Below are 17,955 nucleotides of genomic sequence, written 5' to 3' on the forward strand. Positions count from 1 at the left end.
ATCCTTGAAAAAGTACTTATCTGAAACAGTCAGGCATTAGCCCTCACACTTCATTATGTCTCAGCTTGAATTTTGTCTGGGTCTGATAAGAATGATTTCATCTTGGTGTTATTAACTTTCTCCAAACTAACTAGGCAATTTCTTAGAAGTCAAACACATACCTTCTATATGGTCCTGCCATCCCAGTCCATCAGGGGAGATGAAAGTATATATTCAAAGAAAGTACATAACAAAGATTTCTATAAAAATGTGCACAGAAACTTTATGTAATTACAAAACATGTAAATAACACAAATATCTACCAACAAATAATGGATAAACAGAGTGTAGTAAATCCATACTATGAAATATTACTCCACAATGAAAAACAGTGGATTGTTGATATGCTCTACCTTGTGTACCTCTAAAATAATTATGCTGAGTCAAAGAAGCAGGGCATAAAAGATTATAGACTTATGATTTAATTTTCACAAAATTCTAAGGTATAAATTAATATATATTGACCAGAGAGCAGGGCAGTGGTTATCTTGGAGAGGGTAGGAAAGAGATAGAAAGCAATGTTACAAAAGGGTACAAGGAGACTTTTGTCATTCCCAAAAGATAGATATATAGTGGTGTATTGTGTATATACACCCATGTACTTACAATATGGTACGCTTTGAAAGTTTATTACATATCAAGTGTACCTCAATAAAGCTATTTAAAATTCAACTATAATTATTTGGTGAGATTTCAGGGTGTAGAAGAGAAATGTGGTTAATTTACCATAATTAACAGAAAATCCAATTATCTAACTTTTCAGAAAATCTTATTCTTGCCAGTCATGGTGGCACACACCAGCAACTCAGGAGGCTGAGGCAGGAAGATCACAAATTTGAGATCAACCTGGGCAACTCAGAAAGACCCTGTCTCAAAGTAACAAATTTAAAAAGGGCTGGGGATGTAACTCAGTGATAGAATGCTCCTGAATTCAATCCTCAGTACCAATAAGTAAATAAATAATTTTAAAAATTAAAAATTCTGTTCTCATTTCAAAAATCATTCTCAGCTGGGTGCAGTGGTACATGCCTTTAATCCCAGTGGTTTGGGAGGCTGAGGCAGGATGATCACAAGTTCAAAGCCAACCTCAGCAACTTAACGAGGCCCTAAGCAACTTAGTGAGACCCTATCTCAAAATAAAAAATAAAAAGAGCTAGGGATGTGGCTCATTCTCATTTTCTTTATCAGTCATTAATATTTTTGTTCACTTATGTCCTATCTTGTTTTCTAATCTAAGTAAGTTCTGGGTTGGCACAAGGGCACAAGGAAACTTTTGTCTTTTAGGGATGGGTCCCAATGCAAAGAATTACCAAGGGTGGTTGGAATGTTATTGCCTAAGGATTAATTTCTCAGTTGAATCAGGTACAGATCTGTCCCTGAAGCAAGAGAACAGACTAAGCAATGTTCCAGGTTCTTTTTGACAGATTCATTAAATAGTCATATTATTACTGGTTAATCTTAAAAATAAAGGAGGCAGGTAAATGAGATAGTGGGTCTTGGCATTTGAAAATTCATATGTACTCCCACTTCTGTCCCTTATCCAAATCACAGTTATATCTGAAACAGACCTTGATTCTACAGTCTCTGGGATGGGTGGAGTGAGCATGAAATGATGTGCACATGTAAAATATGCCTAAGACATGTGAAAACATGTCAGAGGCACACCTATACCATGATTGATGGATGTAAATTTGAATTTTTTTCCTTAGAATTGCTGTAATCATGCATCACTTCTTTTAATAAAAGGAGCCTCTGGTTTTACCAGTTACATTTTACTTAAACCCCATTAGGCAGATAATGTTTTCAGTTTAAAATGTTTTTGTTTTCATAGTGAGTAGGAGAGTCCCAAAATGACCAGGAAATTTTCCAGAGTATAATTTAGAAAGAGAAACTCCCAGATCTCAAAAATAGAAACCAGAAGTCTTCAGGCTGGAATAGCACCTTACAAATGAAGTGAAGCAATTTATTAAGTTATCAAAGGGGACTGAGATTGTGGCTCAGTGGTAGAGCACTCACTTAGCACGTGTGAGGCCCTGGGTTCGATCCTCAGCACCACATAAAAATAAATAAAATAAAGGTACTGTGTCCAACTACAACTAAAAAATAAATATTAAAAAAAAAAGTTGTCAAAGGAATCAGGAAGGAAAAGAAAGGAAGAAAATTGGAGAAAATGAGCTCCTTAAGTGTAGATATACAAATGATCAATAGTACATGAAAAAATGTTCAGCACAATCAGTCATTAGGAAAATGCAAATTCAAACCACAAGATACTACTTCACCTGTACTAGGATGATTAAAATCAAAATGTCAGATATTAACAAGTGCTGAAAATATGAGCTAGTCACAAAAGACCACATATTGTATGATTCTGCTTATATGAAATGTCCAGAAGAGACATTTCTGTCTATAGAAAGCTAATTATTATTTTTTAATTTTTACTCCTGGGGATTGAACGAAAGGGTGCTTAACCATTGAGCCACATTCCCAGCCCCTTTCTTTAATCTTTTATTTTGAGACAAGGTCTCACTAAGTTCCTTAGGACCTTATAAAGTTGCTGAGGCTGTGGGGGCTGGGGTTGTGGCTCAGTGGTAGAGTGCTCACCTACCTAGCATGTGAGGGACCCTGGGTTCAATCCTCAGCACCACATACAAACAAAATAAAGAGGGGCTGGGATTGTGGCTCAAAGGTAGAACACTCGCCTCGCATGCATGAGGCACTGGGTTGGATCCTCAGCACCACATAATTATAAAATAAAGACGTTGTGTCCACCTATAACTAAAAAATAAATATAAAAAAATAAAATAAAGATATTGTTTCAACTACAACTAAAAAAAAAAAAAGTTGCTGAGGCTGGCCTTGAATTTACCATCCTCCTGAGATTACAAGCGTGTGCCACTGCCTGGCCAGAAAGCTGATTACTCATTTTTCAGGGCTGGGGAGGAGTGGAAGGATCAGAGAGTGGTAGCTATAAACTACAGGGCTTTTTAGGGGGTGATAAAAATGTTCTAAAATTGTTTGCAATGATGATTGCACATTTATTAAAAATTGTTGAATTGTATACTTTAAGTGTGTGAATTATATAGTAAGTTGTTATTTTTAAGATCACATATTGTATGATTGCATTTATATGAAATGTCCACTCAAATCATAGAGAGAAACAGTAGTTTAGTGTTTGACAGGGAAAGAATAGCAGAAAAGGGAATTGAGAGAGATGGTTCAAAGGTGTGGAATTTCATTTTGAGGAGATTTAAACATTCTGGAATTAGAGAGTAATGATGATTGCCCAACTTGTGAATATACCAAACACCACTGTTGGCACCCTTAAAATAGTGAACTTTATGTTATATGAATTTCGTTTCAATAATGAATTATATCTTTTTTTGAGATACTGAAGAAGTTTAAAGATCGTATACACTTCTGTCTAAGGTGAGCTCATTAAGTAACTGAGTTATTCATTAAATTGGATTGACATATCCCAAAAAATCTAAGTAAAAGCTATGTAGTTTTCCTAGTTTTTCACTGCTCTCCCTTACAGTGATTATAATACATCATTCTATATTCTTTAAATGACCATGCTTATTTAAGGAAGAGTAAAAACTTAATCTCTATTCTAGAGCATGTTTAATTAATGTGATTATGTCAAATCTGAGGCAGTTTTTAAAATAATTTATGGGACATTAAAGAAACTTTAATGGTTATAATTTTCAGATTTATTTGGCCTAAAGACTGACTTATTTTCTACATACATATATGTTCAAAAATGGAAGAACAAATTATGGTAATTTTTGGCTTTGGAGTCCTTCCCTTGGTTCACATCATAACAAAGCTCTTTTTACAGTTTGGACAAAGATCACTTTGGAGTGATTCAATGTCAAATTGATACTAAGTTACAAGTATTATAGTTTTATTACAGCTAACACGGAGTGACACATAATGGCAGTATAGTTCTAAATAATTAGATGGTAGAAGTTATTATTATGTTTTTTTCTTTAATAAAGCTTTTTGTCTGATGATTGTGTATATTTAAACCTATGCGGCTGTTTGATGGACTGTTATTGTTTTAGAAACTTTTTAAAAATATGTATTTTTAGTTGTTGACGGATTTTTATTTTATTTGCTTATTTATATGTGGTGCTGGGAATCGAACCCAGTGCCTCACACATAGGAGACAAGCGCTCTACCACTGAGTTACAACTTCAGCCCATTTTAGAAACGTTTTGAAGTTTCTACCTTTATAGGTAGGGAACACTTGGAAGTTCCTTACAGTTTTGAGTAAGAAATGCATTTACTGAATTAAAAAATGTTATATTTAAATCCCAATGACTTGGGGAGCTGAGCCAGGAGGATCCTAAGTTTGAGGCCAGCCTCAGCAACTTAGCAAGGCCCTAAGCAACTTAGGAAGACCCTGTCTCAAAGTGAAAAATGTCCTAAGAATATAATTGAATAATTTGGGTATGATGGTACATGCCTGTAATCACAGTGACTTGGGAGGCTGAGGCAGGAAGGTCACAAGTTCAAGGCCAGCCTCAGCAACTTAGCAAGCCCCTAAGCAACTTAGTGAGACCCTGTTTCAAAAAAAATTTTTTTTTTAAAAAAGGGGGTGCTGTGGAGCCAGCAAGCATGACCCGCAAGATGGAGACAGAATTGGGATTAATGAGATTCAGCAATTCTATGACGATCTGAGGCTGGACCCCACCAGCATCAGCGTTCTGGTCATAGCATCGAAGTTCAGGGCTGCCACTCAGTGTGAATTCAGCAGGAAGGAATTCATGGACACATGACAGAGCTGGGGTGTGACAGCACCGAGAAGCTGAAAACCTTTCTGCCCAGCCTAGAGCAAGAGCTGCAGGACTCCGTGAAGTTCAAGGACTTCTACCAGTTTACCTTCACCTTTTCTAAGAACCCTGGGCAAAAGGGCCTAGGTTCAGCTCCATTTCCCAATGGGAGAGCTTGTCCTCAGTAAGACTAGTAGAATGTAGACCTCACTTAGGGTTCTTCCTAAGTGGTGAGGATGTAGGCTTATGAACAGGACGAGATAATCAACTTAGCATTACCCTGCGAGTCCCCTAGATTTAGAAATGGCTGTTGCATATTGGAAATTAGTGTTTTGGGGAAGGTTTAAATTTTTAGATCTTTGGAACAACACATTCCTGCTGGAACATCACAAAAGATCAATTCCACGGGACACTTGGAACCTTCCGCTAGATTTTGGAAACATGATTGCAGATGATATGTCTAACTACGATGAAGAAGGAGCATGGCCTGTCCTCATCGATGACTTTGTGGATTACACATGGCCAGTGCTCACAGGTGAAAACACACCTGAAGGTGAAGCTAGATCCAGAGCCAGCCTACATCCTGCAGGGCACACTAGGGTGGTGCTGTGTGCTTTGCTGCCAGTCTCGTGCAGGGGTCGGCATGCTTGGTGTAGCTGCTGCTTTAGGAGATTGCTATCTGATGCAGGTTCAAGGTGAACATCAGCAGTTACCAAATCGCACCCCAGTCACATTGTGATCACAGTATAGAGCCGTGTCTGTCCTGGGATGATGTGGTTATGTGCATGTCAGATGGCCAGTGCCAGGATGCAGGCTCACCTAGGGACCCAGCGCTGTTCCTCCTGGGGTTGTGCTGTCTCTCTGGTTTGGATATTTGTTCTCTCAGGATGTTTATCTGAAACCCATTTTATATTTAAGGCCCGGTTGCAGTCTGCAGTGGTGGCGTGTGTGGGCATGACTCCAGCAAGATCAGACTGTTGTCCTTTTAACAATGCTATTTCAACTTCCTGAGAAGTTCCGTACTTTTAATATATTTTATTTAAAAAGACATTTTTCCATTTTCCTTTTTGAGTGGTGAATTACAAATTTAAAATCAAATGCACTTGTCCCTTTCACCTGTCTGCAGTCCCACAGTGCCCAGGGTCTGGCCCTTCTTACAGCCATCCTCTAGTGGAAGCAAAGCCCACTCCTGGAACCCTCATCTCTTTTGCAAGCTGCAGCCTGAGTTTAACGCCCTCTCACTGGCTGCTCACGAGTCAGCCTGGCCTAGAGCCACTCGTGGCAGGTGTAGAGGCCTGGAGGTGGCCACTCTCCTGCTGTTGAGCTTCGAACAGCACTGTGCTGACCTGACCGCGCATTTACAAGACCTTGTGCCACAGTGTGCCTTGCTGCTCTCCTGCAGCATGCCATGGAGCAGATGGGCAGGGCTCTCCGGGCCATCTCCAGTGTCCTGTGCACAGCTGTGCACCTGGAACCTGCTCTATGCTTAGCTTCTGTGTGGACATGCCATACAGCCTTAGAGAGCAGCCCCTCGCAGCCTGAGGACCATGTGCCCTGCAATGTGGGGAACTACCAATGCTGCAGAGTGGAAGCCTTGAAGAGGGCAGCAGGGATGGAGGCCTGGAGGGCGGGGCTGGTCTGCCCAGGACGGCCCATGTGACCTTTCTCAGGCTCTCTTGCCCTGTCTGTGAAAGAGGAAACAGCCATCTCTAAGTCTAACTCAGCATTTCTTCAATAAAATAAACTCTGGCTTTAATAAAAACCCAAGAAGCAGTACAGCACCCACCTAGGTTGCCTGGACTCTTGTATAATTGTTCTGTTCAGAGATGTTTGTAGAATTCAGTGGGTAAGTGAGGGAGGCCCGCAGTCCTTCTGTGTTTAAGTTTTTAAGTTCTATGGGACTGTCGATAGATACTGAAGTGTTGGTATCTGTCTAATACTGATATTGAAGTGAAGTTGGTCAGACTTCAAAAACTTGTGTTCTGCTGCTTCCATTAGTCACACTTTTGATTCCTACATGCTGTGAAGATGCTAAGAACTTCAAAACACCACAATAAAGTGTTTTCCCCAGAAAAAAAAAATTAAAAAAAGGGCTGAGACTGAGGCTCAGTGGTTAAGTGCCCTTGAGTAAAATCCCTGGTACAAAAAAAAAATTATATACCCCCCCACACACATACACACATATACACACATAAACATACACATACATACACACACATATATGTATACACAAGTACAAATATATATACATACATATGTATATATATATATATGCACATATGTGTGTGTGTGTGTGTGTGTGTATATATATATATATATATATATATATATATATACACACACACACACACACTGAATAAATATGCAAAGTTCTGTGTTCGTGGTACCACTATTTCCGTATTAAAAAATCATATGGTAAGCAGTCTACATTTCTTTGCTTTTTTTGGTACTGGGGATTGAATGCAGGGTCACTTAGCCTCTGAGCCATATCCTCAGCCCTTTTTGTTTTTTATTTTGAGACAGGGTCTCATTAAGTTACTCAGGGCCTCGCTAAGTTGCTGAGGCTGGCTTTGAATTTGCAATCCTCCTGCCTCAGCCTCTTGAGCCACTGGGATTGCAGACATGCACCTCTGCACTTGACCCTTATTTATTTTTTATTTTGTGACAAGGTTTGCCAAAAGGCATTAAGTTTATTTTGACATATTTGTACAAGAATATACTCTGTGGCCATAGATTGATACTTATCATGGAAAGATGTCCAAAAATGTATTGTTGGTGGGAAAAATAGGTTATCAAATAGTATTTATAGACTAATTCCATTAAAATTACATATAGATTATACTTTCCTATATTTTCTGAATTTTTTTCAACGAACATAATGCATGTTACATTTACATTAATAAAAATCTTGAAGAAAAAGATACCTTTGTCATGAATGGTTACTTTTCTCTCCTCAGCTTCTTTAACTAAAGGACAGGATTCATGTCCTGGAACTCCTCAGCTTCCCTAGGGTACCACGCTACAAGGAAGGCAACATATGTAACTCTCCTCTACTTCAGAGATACCAGAGTCAGGACAAAGATCACATCAGAGAACGGCAATGATAGTTCTGGGGTATTTAGCCAGTTGCCCTATTCAAAGTTTTTAGGGAGTTGATTGCTTTGCTTGCTTAGAGTTAGACTTGCCTGACACCCTTCCTAGGAGATAAGCATAGGTCATCCCATGGAACCCACAAAATACTATGACTCCTTCAGCCTTAGGGGCTCCTCTCTTCCCCTGACATCACTTCCTACTAAGCCAGTCCATTCCATTCCTTAGCTCTAGGAGAATCCTGTATAAGCTTCCTTCAAAGGGGTTGGTTTGTTTGTTTCTTTAGTGGTATTGGGGATTGAACCCAGGGCTTTTCACATGGTAGGCAAGTGTTCTACTACTGACCACATTCCCAACCTTTTAAAAATTTTTAAATTTTGAGACAAGGTCTTGCTAAGTAGCCCAGGTCAGCCTCAAACTTATGAACCTTCTTCCTCTGCCTCTTGAGCAACTGGGATTCAGGCATGCACCATCACACCTGGATTCAAGAAGATTTTCTTAAAAAAATATTTTTTAGTTGTTGATGGACCTTTATTTTTTATTTATTTATGTGTGGTGCTGAGGATCAAACCCAGGGCCTCACACATGCTAGACAAGTGCTCTACCACTGAGCCACAACCCCAGCCCCTCAAGATTTTTTTTTTTTTTTTTAGAGAGAGAGAGAGAGAGAGAGAATTTTTTAATATTTATTTTTTAGTTTTCGGCGGACACAATATCTTTGTTTGTATGTGGTGCTGAGGATCGAACCCGGGCCGCACGCATGCCAGGCGAGCGCACCACTGCTTGAGCCACATCCGCAGCCCACAAGGAGATTTTAATAACAGTTTTGGCTTCACTCTACAGGTACAGGAGTAGGAGCTTGCTGACACTGGTCTTTCTTATCAACTTTGTTTCCATCACAAGTATCAATCACAAAAGAATATATAAACATGCTTGATTGCTTGGAAAAATGTTCACTTTACCTGGATGTTCCAGGGCATCACTATGATTTTTGTTCTGTAAATTTAATGATGATATAAATAAAAGAAGTATAGAATATCCCAAAGTTTGGCATAAACTTACCTCCATTCTTGTAAAACAACAACAACAATAATAACAAAACAAATAAAAACAAAACAAGCAAAAAAGAAGAAAAAAGGAAGGGATAAAAGAGAGCAGATCAAACTAAGAAATGCCACTGTTTTTATACATCTTGGTACCTTCACATAGTTTGCTTTAAAAACTGTCTATGAAATATTCATGGAGTTAACGGTGCACAAGGACTTAAATGTGTATCTTACATGTTCATTTGTACAATGTGTTTGGATTGTGATATGCTTAATGTTTGCAAGGACTATTATAATCAAAGTTAGATCCAAATCTATAAACAGACTGGTAACCATTTCTATTAAGAGAAAAAGCATATCCTACAGAGAACACAAATGCAGAGAACAGTAATGTCCATAATTCTCTAATTGAGAGCAATATTTATGTAAGAGAAAAAACTTCTAGTGATCAGAATAAATGAATAACATAGGAAATGTGTTTGTTTCATTATGGACAAGATTGTGCATATTTCATAAAGCTTCCATCAAAAATGGGCCACAAAGCTAAAAATTAATGCAATGGAGTCCTTGATTATAAAGATGAGGCAGTGTCTCTCAGTATGATCACTCACACACTCACTCTGGGACAGTCTGAAATTGGCAGTGTCTCCTTTGGGCTCTTCCAGGACTGCCTTCTTGTGACAAACCCTTTATTTTTTTAATATTTATTTTTTAGTTTTAGGTGGATACAATATCTTTATTTTATTTTTATGTGGTGCTGAGGAGCGAACCCAGTGCCTCACAGGTGTTAAGCGAACACTCTACCACTTGAGCCACAACCCCAGCTCCTACTTTTTTCTTGATACTTCTGCTGAGTCACCTGAAAACCTTGGGAGGGTAGAGAGTAAAGAATTCTTTTTTTTTTTTTTTTAATATTTTTTAGTTATAGATGGAAACAATACCTTTATTTTATTTATTTTTTATGTGGTCCTGAGGATCGAACCTAGTGTGCCTCACATGTGCCAGACAAGTGTGCTACCACTGAGCCACAACCCCAATCCCAAGACTTCTTCTTTTTTTTTTTTCATCTAGGGATTAAGTGCATTTTAAGCATGGCCAACTGCTAAGGGGGCAAATCTCCTTAATGAGAGAAATCACAGGCATCAGAATAAAAATAATGAGATACTTTGGTCAGGAATGACTTTAGGTGTCCTCTGAATACTGTCGTCGAGTCTTGCTCCAATTGCTTCTTAGAGTCCGTTCCTTTTCCCAGGCACGGCAAGGAAGCTAAACACAGGTCACTCCATCAGGCCCATGAAAGTATTGTAAATCTTCCCTACATCAGCATTACCAAGTCAGCTCACCCTGCCCTCTCACACTGGAAGATTCTGTTTAGAAATATTGTTGACCTTTCTGTTGGGGGAAGGAGGAGAGAATGCTGATCTCAGGGGATTGTTAACTCGGTGGCAACAGCTCAGTGAACTCCCATTCTTGGTAATAGAAAATTTAAGTCACTTGTGTTTCTGAACATTGGCTCCCTTACTCCCTCTTGTGGATCATATGATGTATGACATACAAGATAGAGAAATTTATCTGCATTTTTGCAGTTACAAATATTTCCTGGGTATTGGTAGAAAGATGATTATAGTTAAATTGATATTTATTTATTTATCAGTTTCTGTGGTACAGAAGATTGAACCCAGGGTCACTCTTCCACTGAACTGCATCCCCAGCCCTTTTTATTATTTTATTTTAAGACAGGGTCCCACTAAATTGCCCAGGCTGGCCTTGAAATTTTGATCTTCCTGCCTTAGTCTCCCAAGTTGCTGGGATTACAGGCATGTACCACTGCACCCATATGGATTGATAATTTTAAACTGAACATTGTTAACTTATCTAGTCAAGAATTATATGGGCTGGGGAGGCTGGGGTTGTGGCTCAGCGGTAGAGTGCTCGCCTTGAACGTGTGAGACCCTGGGTTTGATCTTCAGCACCACATAAAAATAAATAAGTGAAATTTTGTTCAACTACAACTAAAAAAATTGTGTCCAACTACAACTAATAAAAATAATAAAAAATAATAAAAAAAGAATTATATGGGCTGGGGCTATAGCTTAGTGGTAGAGCGCTTGCCCATCATGCAAGAAGTCCTAGGTTTGATCCTCAGCACTGAAAAAGTAATAACCAACATTCTTTCAGTGCTTACTGATCCAAGTATTGCTAAGAACATTTTATATAAAGAATTACATAACTTTTTATTATGGAAATTTTCAAACGTAAAAAATAAAGAGCTAGAACACTCTCCACATATGCATCACTTGCTCTCAAACATCACCAACATTTTTTTAACAATATGTTGTTTGATCTGTCATCATTCTTTCATCCCCTCTCCCATTTTTTTTAAAGCAAATGTTGGATGTTCTGTAATTCACTTATCAATATATTATATTCTAAACTTTAAAAGTATATTAGCTATTTTAATCCAATAGATACTATTATTATTTCATTTTGTATATGTATAAACTGAAGCAAGTGATATCAAGTGACACACAGGGCTCAGGATTCAAACCCTTGACTGCAGAACTTGTGTGGTAGCCAGTCTCTAAGACAGCCTCCATGCCTGCCTCCTGCTGTCCATGCCTGGTGCAGCGTCTTCACACAATATACCAAGGTTGCACTGTGAGACAAATAGCATATGGTAGGAGTATTGGAATGTCTGGTTCCTTCTGAGGTTTCTTGCTGTATTGCAGGATCAGGGTTATGCAGCAAGCAAATCAATGCACATAACTCCAAATTCAACAAAAATTTCCCTTATCACTTTCCTTATGGACACAAGATAGCTATGGCAGTTTCAGACATCAGACCCATACCCACAATGTTTACAGGTGGTCTTGTATTTCACTGCACTTTAGTAAACTTAGTGCCTTCTATAATTCCTTTCAGTAATTAAACCTGGATACACTAGCTATAATGTATCAGGTTGAAAATGTAATATTCATTCCTCCCTGGCATTGAAACATAAAATGTTGGTCAGAATGACAGTCATGGTGACTCATAGTTTTATAAAGAACAGGTTTCATTATTTAAAGTCAGAGGATTCTAAGTAAGTTGCCCAAAGATATACCCAATTTAGTTTGAATGAGATTATCTTCTTGTCTATAGTGAACAACAAGAGGCATCCTTCCCTGCACCACCTCCTCTACCAGATCCATGTCAATTTCTAACTACATTACTTGAGCAGGAAGCTAGGCTTTCAATAAACACAAATCTGGGGTGAAAAAGCAAAACATAAAGGCCAGAAACCAGTCAAGTCTTTTTCTTTCAGGGAAAATAACAGAGCTTATTTAAACTCAGCAAGGGTGCATTCTTTGTCTGTAGCCTGGGAAGGTTGCCCTGAGGCTACCATGATAATGGAATTAAGGGTATCTTTGGGGATAATTTCATAATACCACCACTGTATTTTCTTGTTAATTTTTGAAGAAGATAGACCAGTGTAACTGACAATCCTTAGAAAACGAGTTGAAGAAATGAGGAAGGTCTAGAGACCACACACTTGGTCAAACCATTTTCACAATGCTATCTGGAGCTAGGTTGAAACGGTTCACTTCAAAGCTCCTGTAACTTGTTGAACCACATCTTCTCTGCTCTAACTCTGTGACACCTTTGATTATAACCTTTGTTTGTTATTGCAACTTGGCTTATAATAATTCTAATTTTGAAAGAATTATATTGCAATAATTCTAATTCAATTCTTCAAAGAATCTGATGATATACCTACTTCAACAACATAAATGATTGCTTAAATCTGTTTCATGTTAACTATACTTTCCTGGTTTGCTTCATATTTTTGAGGCTTATTTTTTAAACATAAGAAATAATATATTCCCCTAAAGAGATTTAAAAACTTTTGCCAGGTGCAATGATGCATACCTGTAATCCCAGTGACTTGAAAGGCTAAGGCAGGAGGATTGAAAGTTCAAAGCCAGTCTCAGAAATTTAGCAAGGCCTTAAACAACTTGGTGAGACCCTGTCTCAAAAAATACAAAGGGCTGGAGATATGGCTCAGTGGCTAAGTGCCCCTAGGTTCAATCCCTGATATAAAAAAAATTTAAAGATTTAGAAACTTTATAATTAAGTTTAAATTCTGGGTTGACTGATTATGGAGTGTATATTGGCAGAGCAAATACAACTACTTGAGCAGTGTTCATTCATTAAAGAAATGTTTGTGTTGTGTGCTGCAGAGAATGACAAGTAACAATTCTTTCTTTAAGATGTTTAGCAACTATGCTTTATTGCTTTTGGAGTTGATAGATGCTGACCGACCCAATAGAATTTACCTTATGAATATATGGATATAAATCATGTATTTGGCCTATATCATAATAACAGTAATAGGTCTTTCCCATCAACATTCGAATGTTTTATCTGAAACCATAAACAAAAGTTCACAACAGCTGGGTGTGGTGGCATATGGCTATGATCCCAGTAGCTCAGGAGGCTAAGGCAGAAGGATCGCGAGTTCAAAGCCTGCAAAAGCCAGGCACTGAGCAACTCAGTGAGACCTTGTCTCTAAATAAAATACAAAATGGAGATGGGGATGTGGCTCAGTGGTCGAATGCCCTTGGGGAAAAAAAAAAGTTCACATTTACCAAGACAAAACCCTCTTTTTTCTTAATTGGTATGTTTATTAAAAATACAGACTAATAGTCGTGTGATTAAATGTAATTGTGGTTGGGTGCTGACTTCATAAGACAAGTAAGGGACTCTTCACAAATACACTCTGGACAGAATTAAAATGTAAACAGAAGTGACTGACAAGACAGTGCCATTTCAGACATAATCCCTTTATAATTAATAAAACAAAGTTTGTTGCTATTTACAATATCAACATTCACAGAGATCAAGTATCATAAACATAAGGGCACACTATAATTACAAGATATCTTTTCATACTTTCCAAATAGTTGTGCATTTTAGCTATAAAGTTCAGTTACCATAGCCCAACTTGTTTTATTTTTTTTTTTTAATGAAAATAAGCTTTATTACATCAAGTAATAAATACATACAAAGATGCAAACAGTTTTAGTCATTTTCTTCCAGATGTTTTGATCAACTTACAGTAAACACAAACTGAAATCTACATACAGTCTTAGTATGAAAATTTTCGGGGTCCTTATTAGATTTGGTAGGTTGCTCTTTCTTCTGTATTTATAACTTGTGCACTCTTAAAATTGACTTCAAAGCACTAAGAGTCATGCAAATGCTTAAGCAAAAAAGAAGTGCCAGTAAGCAGAATCTACACTGTATGGCACATGGGACCAGCTAAGTGAAGCAGGTGGTCAGGATGCATTAAAACAAAGTCCTTGGGATCAAATGAGCTTATGAAAAGGTACAAATAACAACTTGGGTGACATAAAGTATTCAAAAGATTAAAGGGAGACACTGGTATCTTGGAGCCAAACAATAGTTTGCTGAAAAATAACTTCACATGCATCTTAAAAAAACAAAAACAAAAAAACCTGGGTCATTCCTAACTACTTAAAATGCAAATCCTAATTAACTTCGAAATCTTTTCCCAATATTTTGAGACTGTGAATCTTGGGAGAAAAAACTAAACTGTTACCATTTTGAAAATGAGTATTTCATCTGAACAGGGGAGATGAGCTGTAGAGAGCCAGGAACCCCCAAGCTGGCGGGGAGGCTAGGACCTGGCATTCCGTTCCGTTTCAGCCAAGCACTCCCGAACCAGTCCTCGTGCGTGAATGATGCCTCGTTTTAGTCTCTCCATGGCGCTCTTGCTCCCTGCATAGGTGGGTCTTATCTCCTTCCCCAGCTCTTCAATGATGGCCAGCAGTTCCGCATACTTGCTCTGGGGCACCTGGCTATTTCCAGTTCCCTGGGTGTAGCCCAGCGATGGTGGCCCATAGTCACTCAGCAGCTGGCGGTACTGGGAGGATGCTGCCATGCTGGTGGAAGGCGAGTGGACACTTCCAGCGGCGTTGAGGGCGGCGGCGGGCATGTGCGCGGCCAAGTTCGGCTTGTACGACATCCCCCCGGGCGGCGGGCGCGCCGGGCGCAGCCGGGCCAGGCCGCGAGGGCGGCGGCGGCGGCGAGGCCGGGCGGCGGCGCGGCGGCCCCCGCGTCCCCGCGCCCGTCCGAGCGCCCGCCGAGCGCCCGCGCACTTTTTGTTGTTGACGGCTCGGGCCGCACCGGCCCCCAACTTGTTTTAAACAAGTAGTATTTTTATGTCCATTCAATCAGTCTCTTACACCATTCTGGGCCCATTCATTTGCAGATAGGAAGAGAAACTATAACCAGGTTCTTCATATCATGCATGTACATGTGATGTCCAATCTTCATACGCTGTCCAATTTCTTTAAGAGAAGTGGAGTGGCTCCTCATAGATGAGCAAGTTCCATAGGAGGAGATCATGTCCTTGCACATCTTTTGCTTCATTTCTTCTGTTTCAGCTTCAGTGCAAGACCCTCAATTGGAACATCGCTCCTCTGCCTCACTGGCTTCTAGCCACAGCATTCTGTTCTCCCTCCTCAGTCCAAAATCCTCTCAACATGAGAATACCATTCACCTTCTATAACCAGAGAGTTGCTATTCTAATCACCCTCACTTTTCAGCCTGACAGGCTCACTTGGATCCTACATCTGACTTTCATGCCACTAAAATTGCTCTTGAAGGCCATCCTTGATGATACCAATTAAAAACATTTTTTTTTTTTGTAATTGTGGATGAACAGCATAGCATGTCTTTATTTATTGTTATGTGGTGCTAAGCGTTGAACCCAGTGCTAGGCAAGCGCTTTGCCACTGAGCTACAACCCCAGCCCCGATGATACCAATTTTAACGGTCAAATTTCACCATAACATCATGGTTGGTCATTCTCTTCTTTTGGAAATTTTGTCACTGCTTAGCTTCTAGGATACGATTCTCTTGTTTTCCTCCTATGGTTTGGGCTGCTCCATTTCCTTTTCTCCTCTTCATTCATCTGACCCTGAAAGATTGGAGCCATCCTGGGCTCAGATATTAGTTCTTCTTTTCTCTGCCTACCTTATGATCTCATCCAGCCCTATGGCTTTATCTTTATTTTTTTTAATTTAAATTTTACCAACGTAATACATACACATTTTTAAAAAGTCAAGCAGTACTGAAAAAGTTATGATAAAATACAGCATTTCCCTTCCTTATTCCTCCTTACTTTTTTTTACTCCTCTCTTTAAGCAACTATTTTATTACTCTTAGCTGCCTCTTCTTGTACTTACATATGCAAATATTTATATATTACTTTTAGATATTACTTGTCAACTTCATATTATGGCAGATGAGAGTTTCTCTCTTTTGCATTGCTAATTTCTTCCCTACTATCCTTGATCTTCTCAGTATATTTACAATAGTTGTTCAAATCAATATTCAGTGTTTATATTATTATATATGCAAATATAATTCCCAGAAGTGTCAATGTTTTATGATTATGTCTTCAACTTATCTTCCAGTTTACTATCTGCTGGGAAACCCATTCACTAATCCTAAATTTGGTCTATAGTATTGTTCTATTGTCAAATGTTATCTGGTTTCTGTTTAAAATGTTATGTTGCTTTTTTTTTTTTGTGGTGCTGGGGATTGGACTCAGGGGTGCTCTACCACTTACACCCTAGCCCTTTATATCTTGAGACATGGTCTTGCTAAGTTTCTTGGGTTGGCCTTCAACTTGTGATCTTTCTGCCCTAGTTTCCTAAGGCACCGGGATTACACAAGTGTACCACTGCACCCAGCTGCCATGACAATATTTATAATTTTCAGTTGAATTTTTTGTCTCTTTTTAACATGGCAAATAGTTTTTAACTATCTGTCTTTGATAATTCCAATATTTGTGGCCTTCAGGACTGTGTTTAATGTCAGTTATTTCTATTGGTTCTTATTCATGTTTTCTTGACATAGCATGTGACTAATTACACTTGATTGCTAAACAATGTATTTCAAAAATTAGTTGTATAAATAATTAAACTTTAGGATGTTATTATCTCCCTCCAAAGAAGACTTGTATTTGCTTCTACCAGGCTCCTGGGATCACTAGCAATCTAGGATCATTAATTCAGGGTTTGAGATTTTGGGCCCACCAAGTAATTTTAAACTAGTGGCAATTTGTGTGAAGGTGGCTTTACTTTAAATTCATTTATAGTTCTAGGGTGCAGCCCTTTGAGATGCTAGTCTAAAGCCAGAGATGGTTTACTAGGGTACTCTATCCTCACTAGGTTGTGAATTCTAACTTTTATTCTTCTAGTTCTGGAAATATTTCACAAGTTCAGCCTTTCTGCCACTCTTTCAGACTAGCAATGCCTAGGACAAAAGTGACTTGAATAATATGCTGACCTTTCTACACTCAAGTCCTCTCTTGCATGCTTGCCTATCTTATTATTTTTTAGTTTTATTTAATATTCTGTTTGTGTTTGGTGGTTGGGTTGGTCTGAAATACCCAGTTCCACTATAACCAGAAGCTAAAATCCCAAGTTGCTGGATTTCAGGCCACAATGGTCAACAAAGACATAATTTTCTTCTTCCTTCAAGTATTAATGAGAAGGTTAGAATCAGTTTTATTATGATTCCTTGTATGTGACACATTGTTGCTAAACATGAAGCTTGGAGATATTGAGTAAATAGCCCAGAATCATACAGCTAATGATAAAGAGTTCCAACTCTAAATGAGAAAATAAAAATAAAAAAGAACTCAAATTCTGGCAACTGCATTCTAGACATTCTTATCCAGTTGACTGAACTGCCTTATTATAAGAAAACAGTTTTTAAGGCAGCAGGTGTGGGTCTGGGGTTATGGCTCAGTGGTAGAGTGGTCGGCCAGTGTGTGTGAGGCCCTGGGTTTGATCCTCAGCACCACATAAAAATAAATAAAATAAAGGTATTGTGTCCATCTACAACTAAAGAAATATTTTTTAAAAAAGAAGATAGCATATGTGGCTGGGGGAGGTGGTGCACACCTGTAATCCCAGCGATTGGGGATT

General features: G+C 38.7%; 2 protein-coding genes across 2 annotated transcripts; one reads left to right on the forward strand and one right to left on the reverse strand.

The window, feature by feature from the left end:
• The first annotated feature begins 1,711 nt into the window (after positions 1-1,711).
• LOC114090125 (DCN1-like protein 2) lies at positions 1,712-6,304 on the forward strand. The gene is given in 6 exon segments (XM_071615794.1): positions 1,712-1,724; positions 3,107-3,128; positions 4,655-4,812; positions 4,815-4,961; positions 5,110-5,509; positions 5,941-6,304. Coding segments are annotated over 6 exon segments (1,104 nt in total).
• Positions 6,305-14,406: 8,102 nt separating this feature from the next.
• LOC114082276 (cyclin-dependent kinase 2-associated protein 1) lies at positions 14,407-15,041 on the reverse strand. Its single transcript, XM_027923584.2, has one exon. The coding sequence runs from the start codon at positions 14,976-14,978 to the stop codon at positions 14,631-14,633; it is 348 nt and encodes a 115-aa protein (XP_027779385.2). The 5' UTR covers positions 14,979-15,041; the 3' UTR covers positions 14,407-14,630.
• Positions 15,042-17,955: the final 2,914 nt, after the last annotated feature.

The sequence above is a fragment of the Marmota flaviventris genome, chromosome 1 (assembly GCF_047511675.1).
Source record: "Marmota flaviventris isolate mMarFla1 chromosome 1, mMarFla1.hap1, whole genome shotgun sequence".
NCBI lineage: Eukaryota > Metazoa > Chordata > Mammalia > Rodentia > Sciuridae > Marmota > Marmota flaviventris.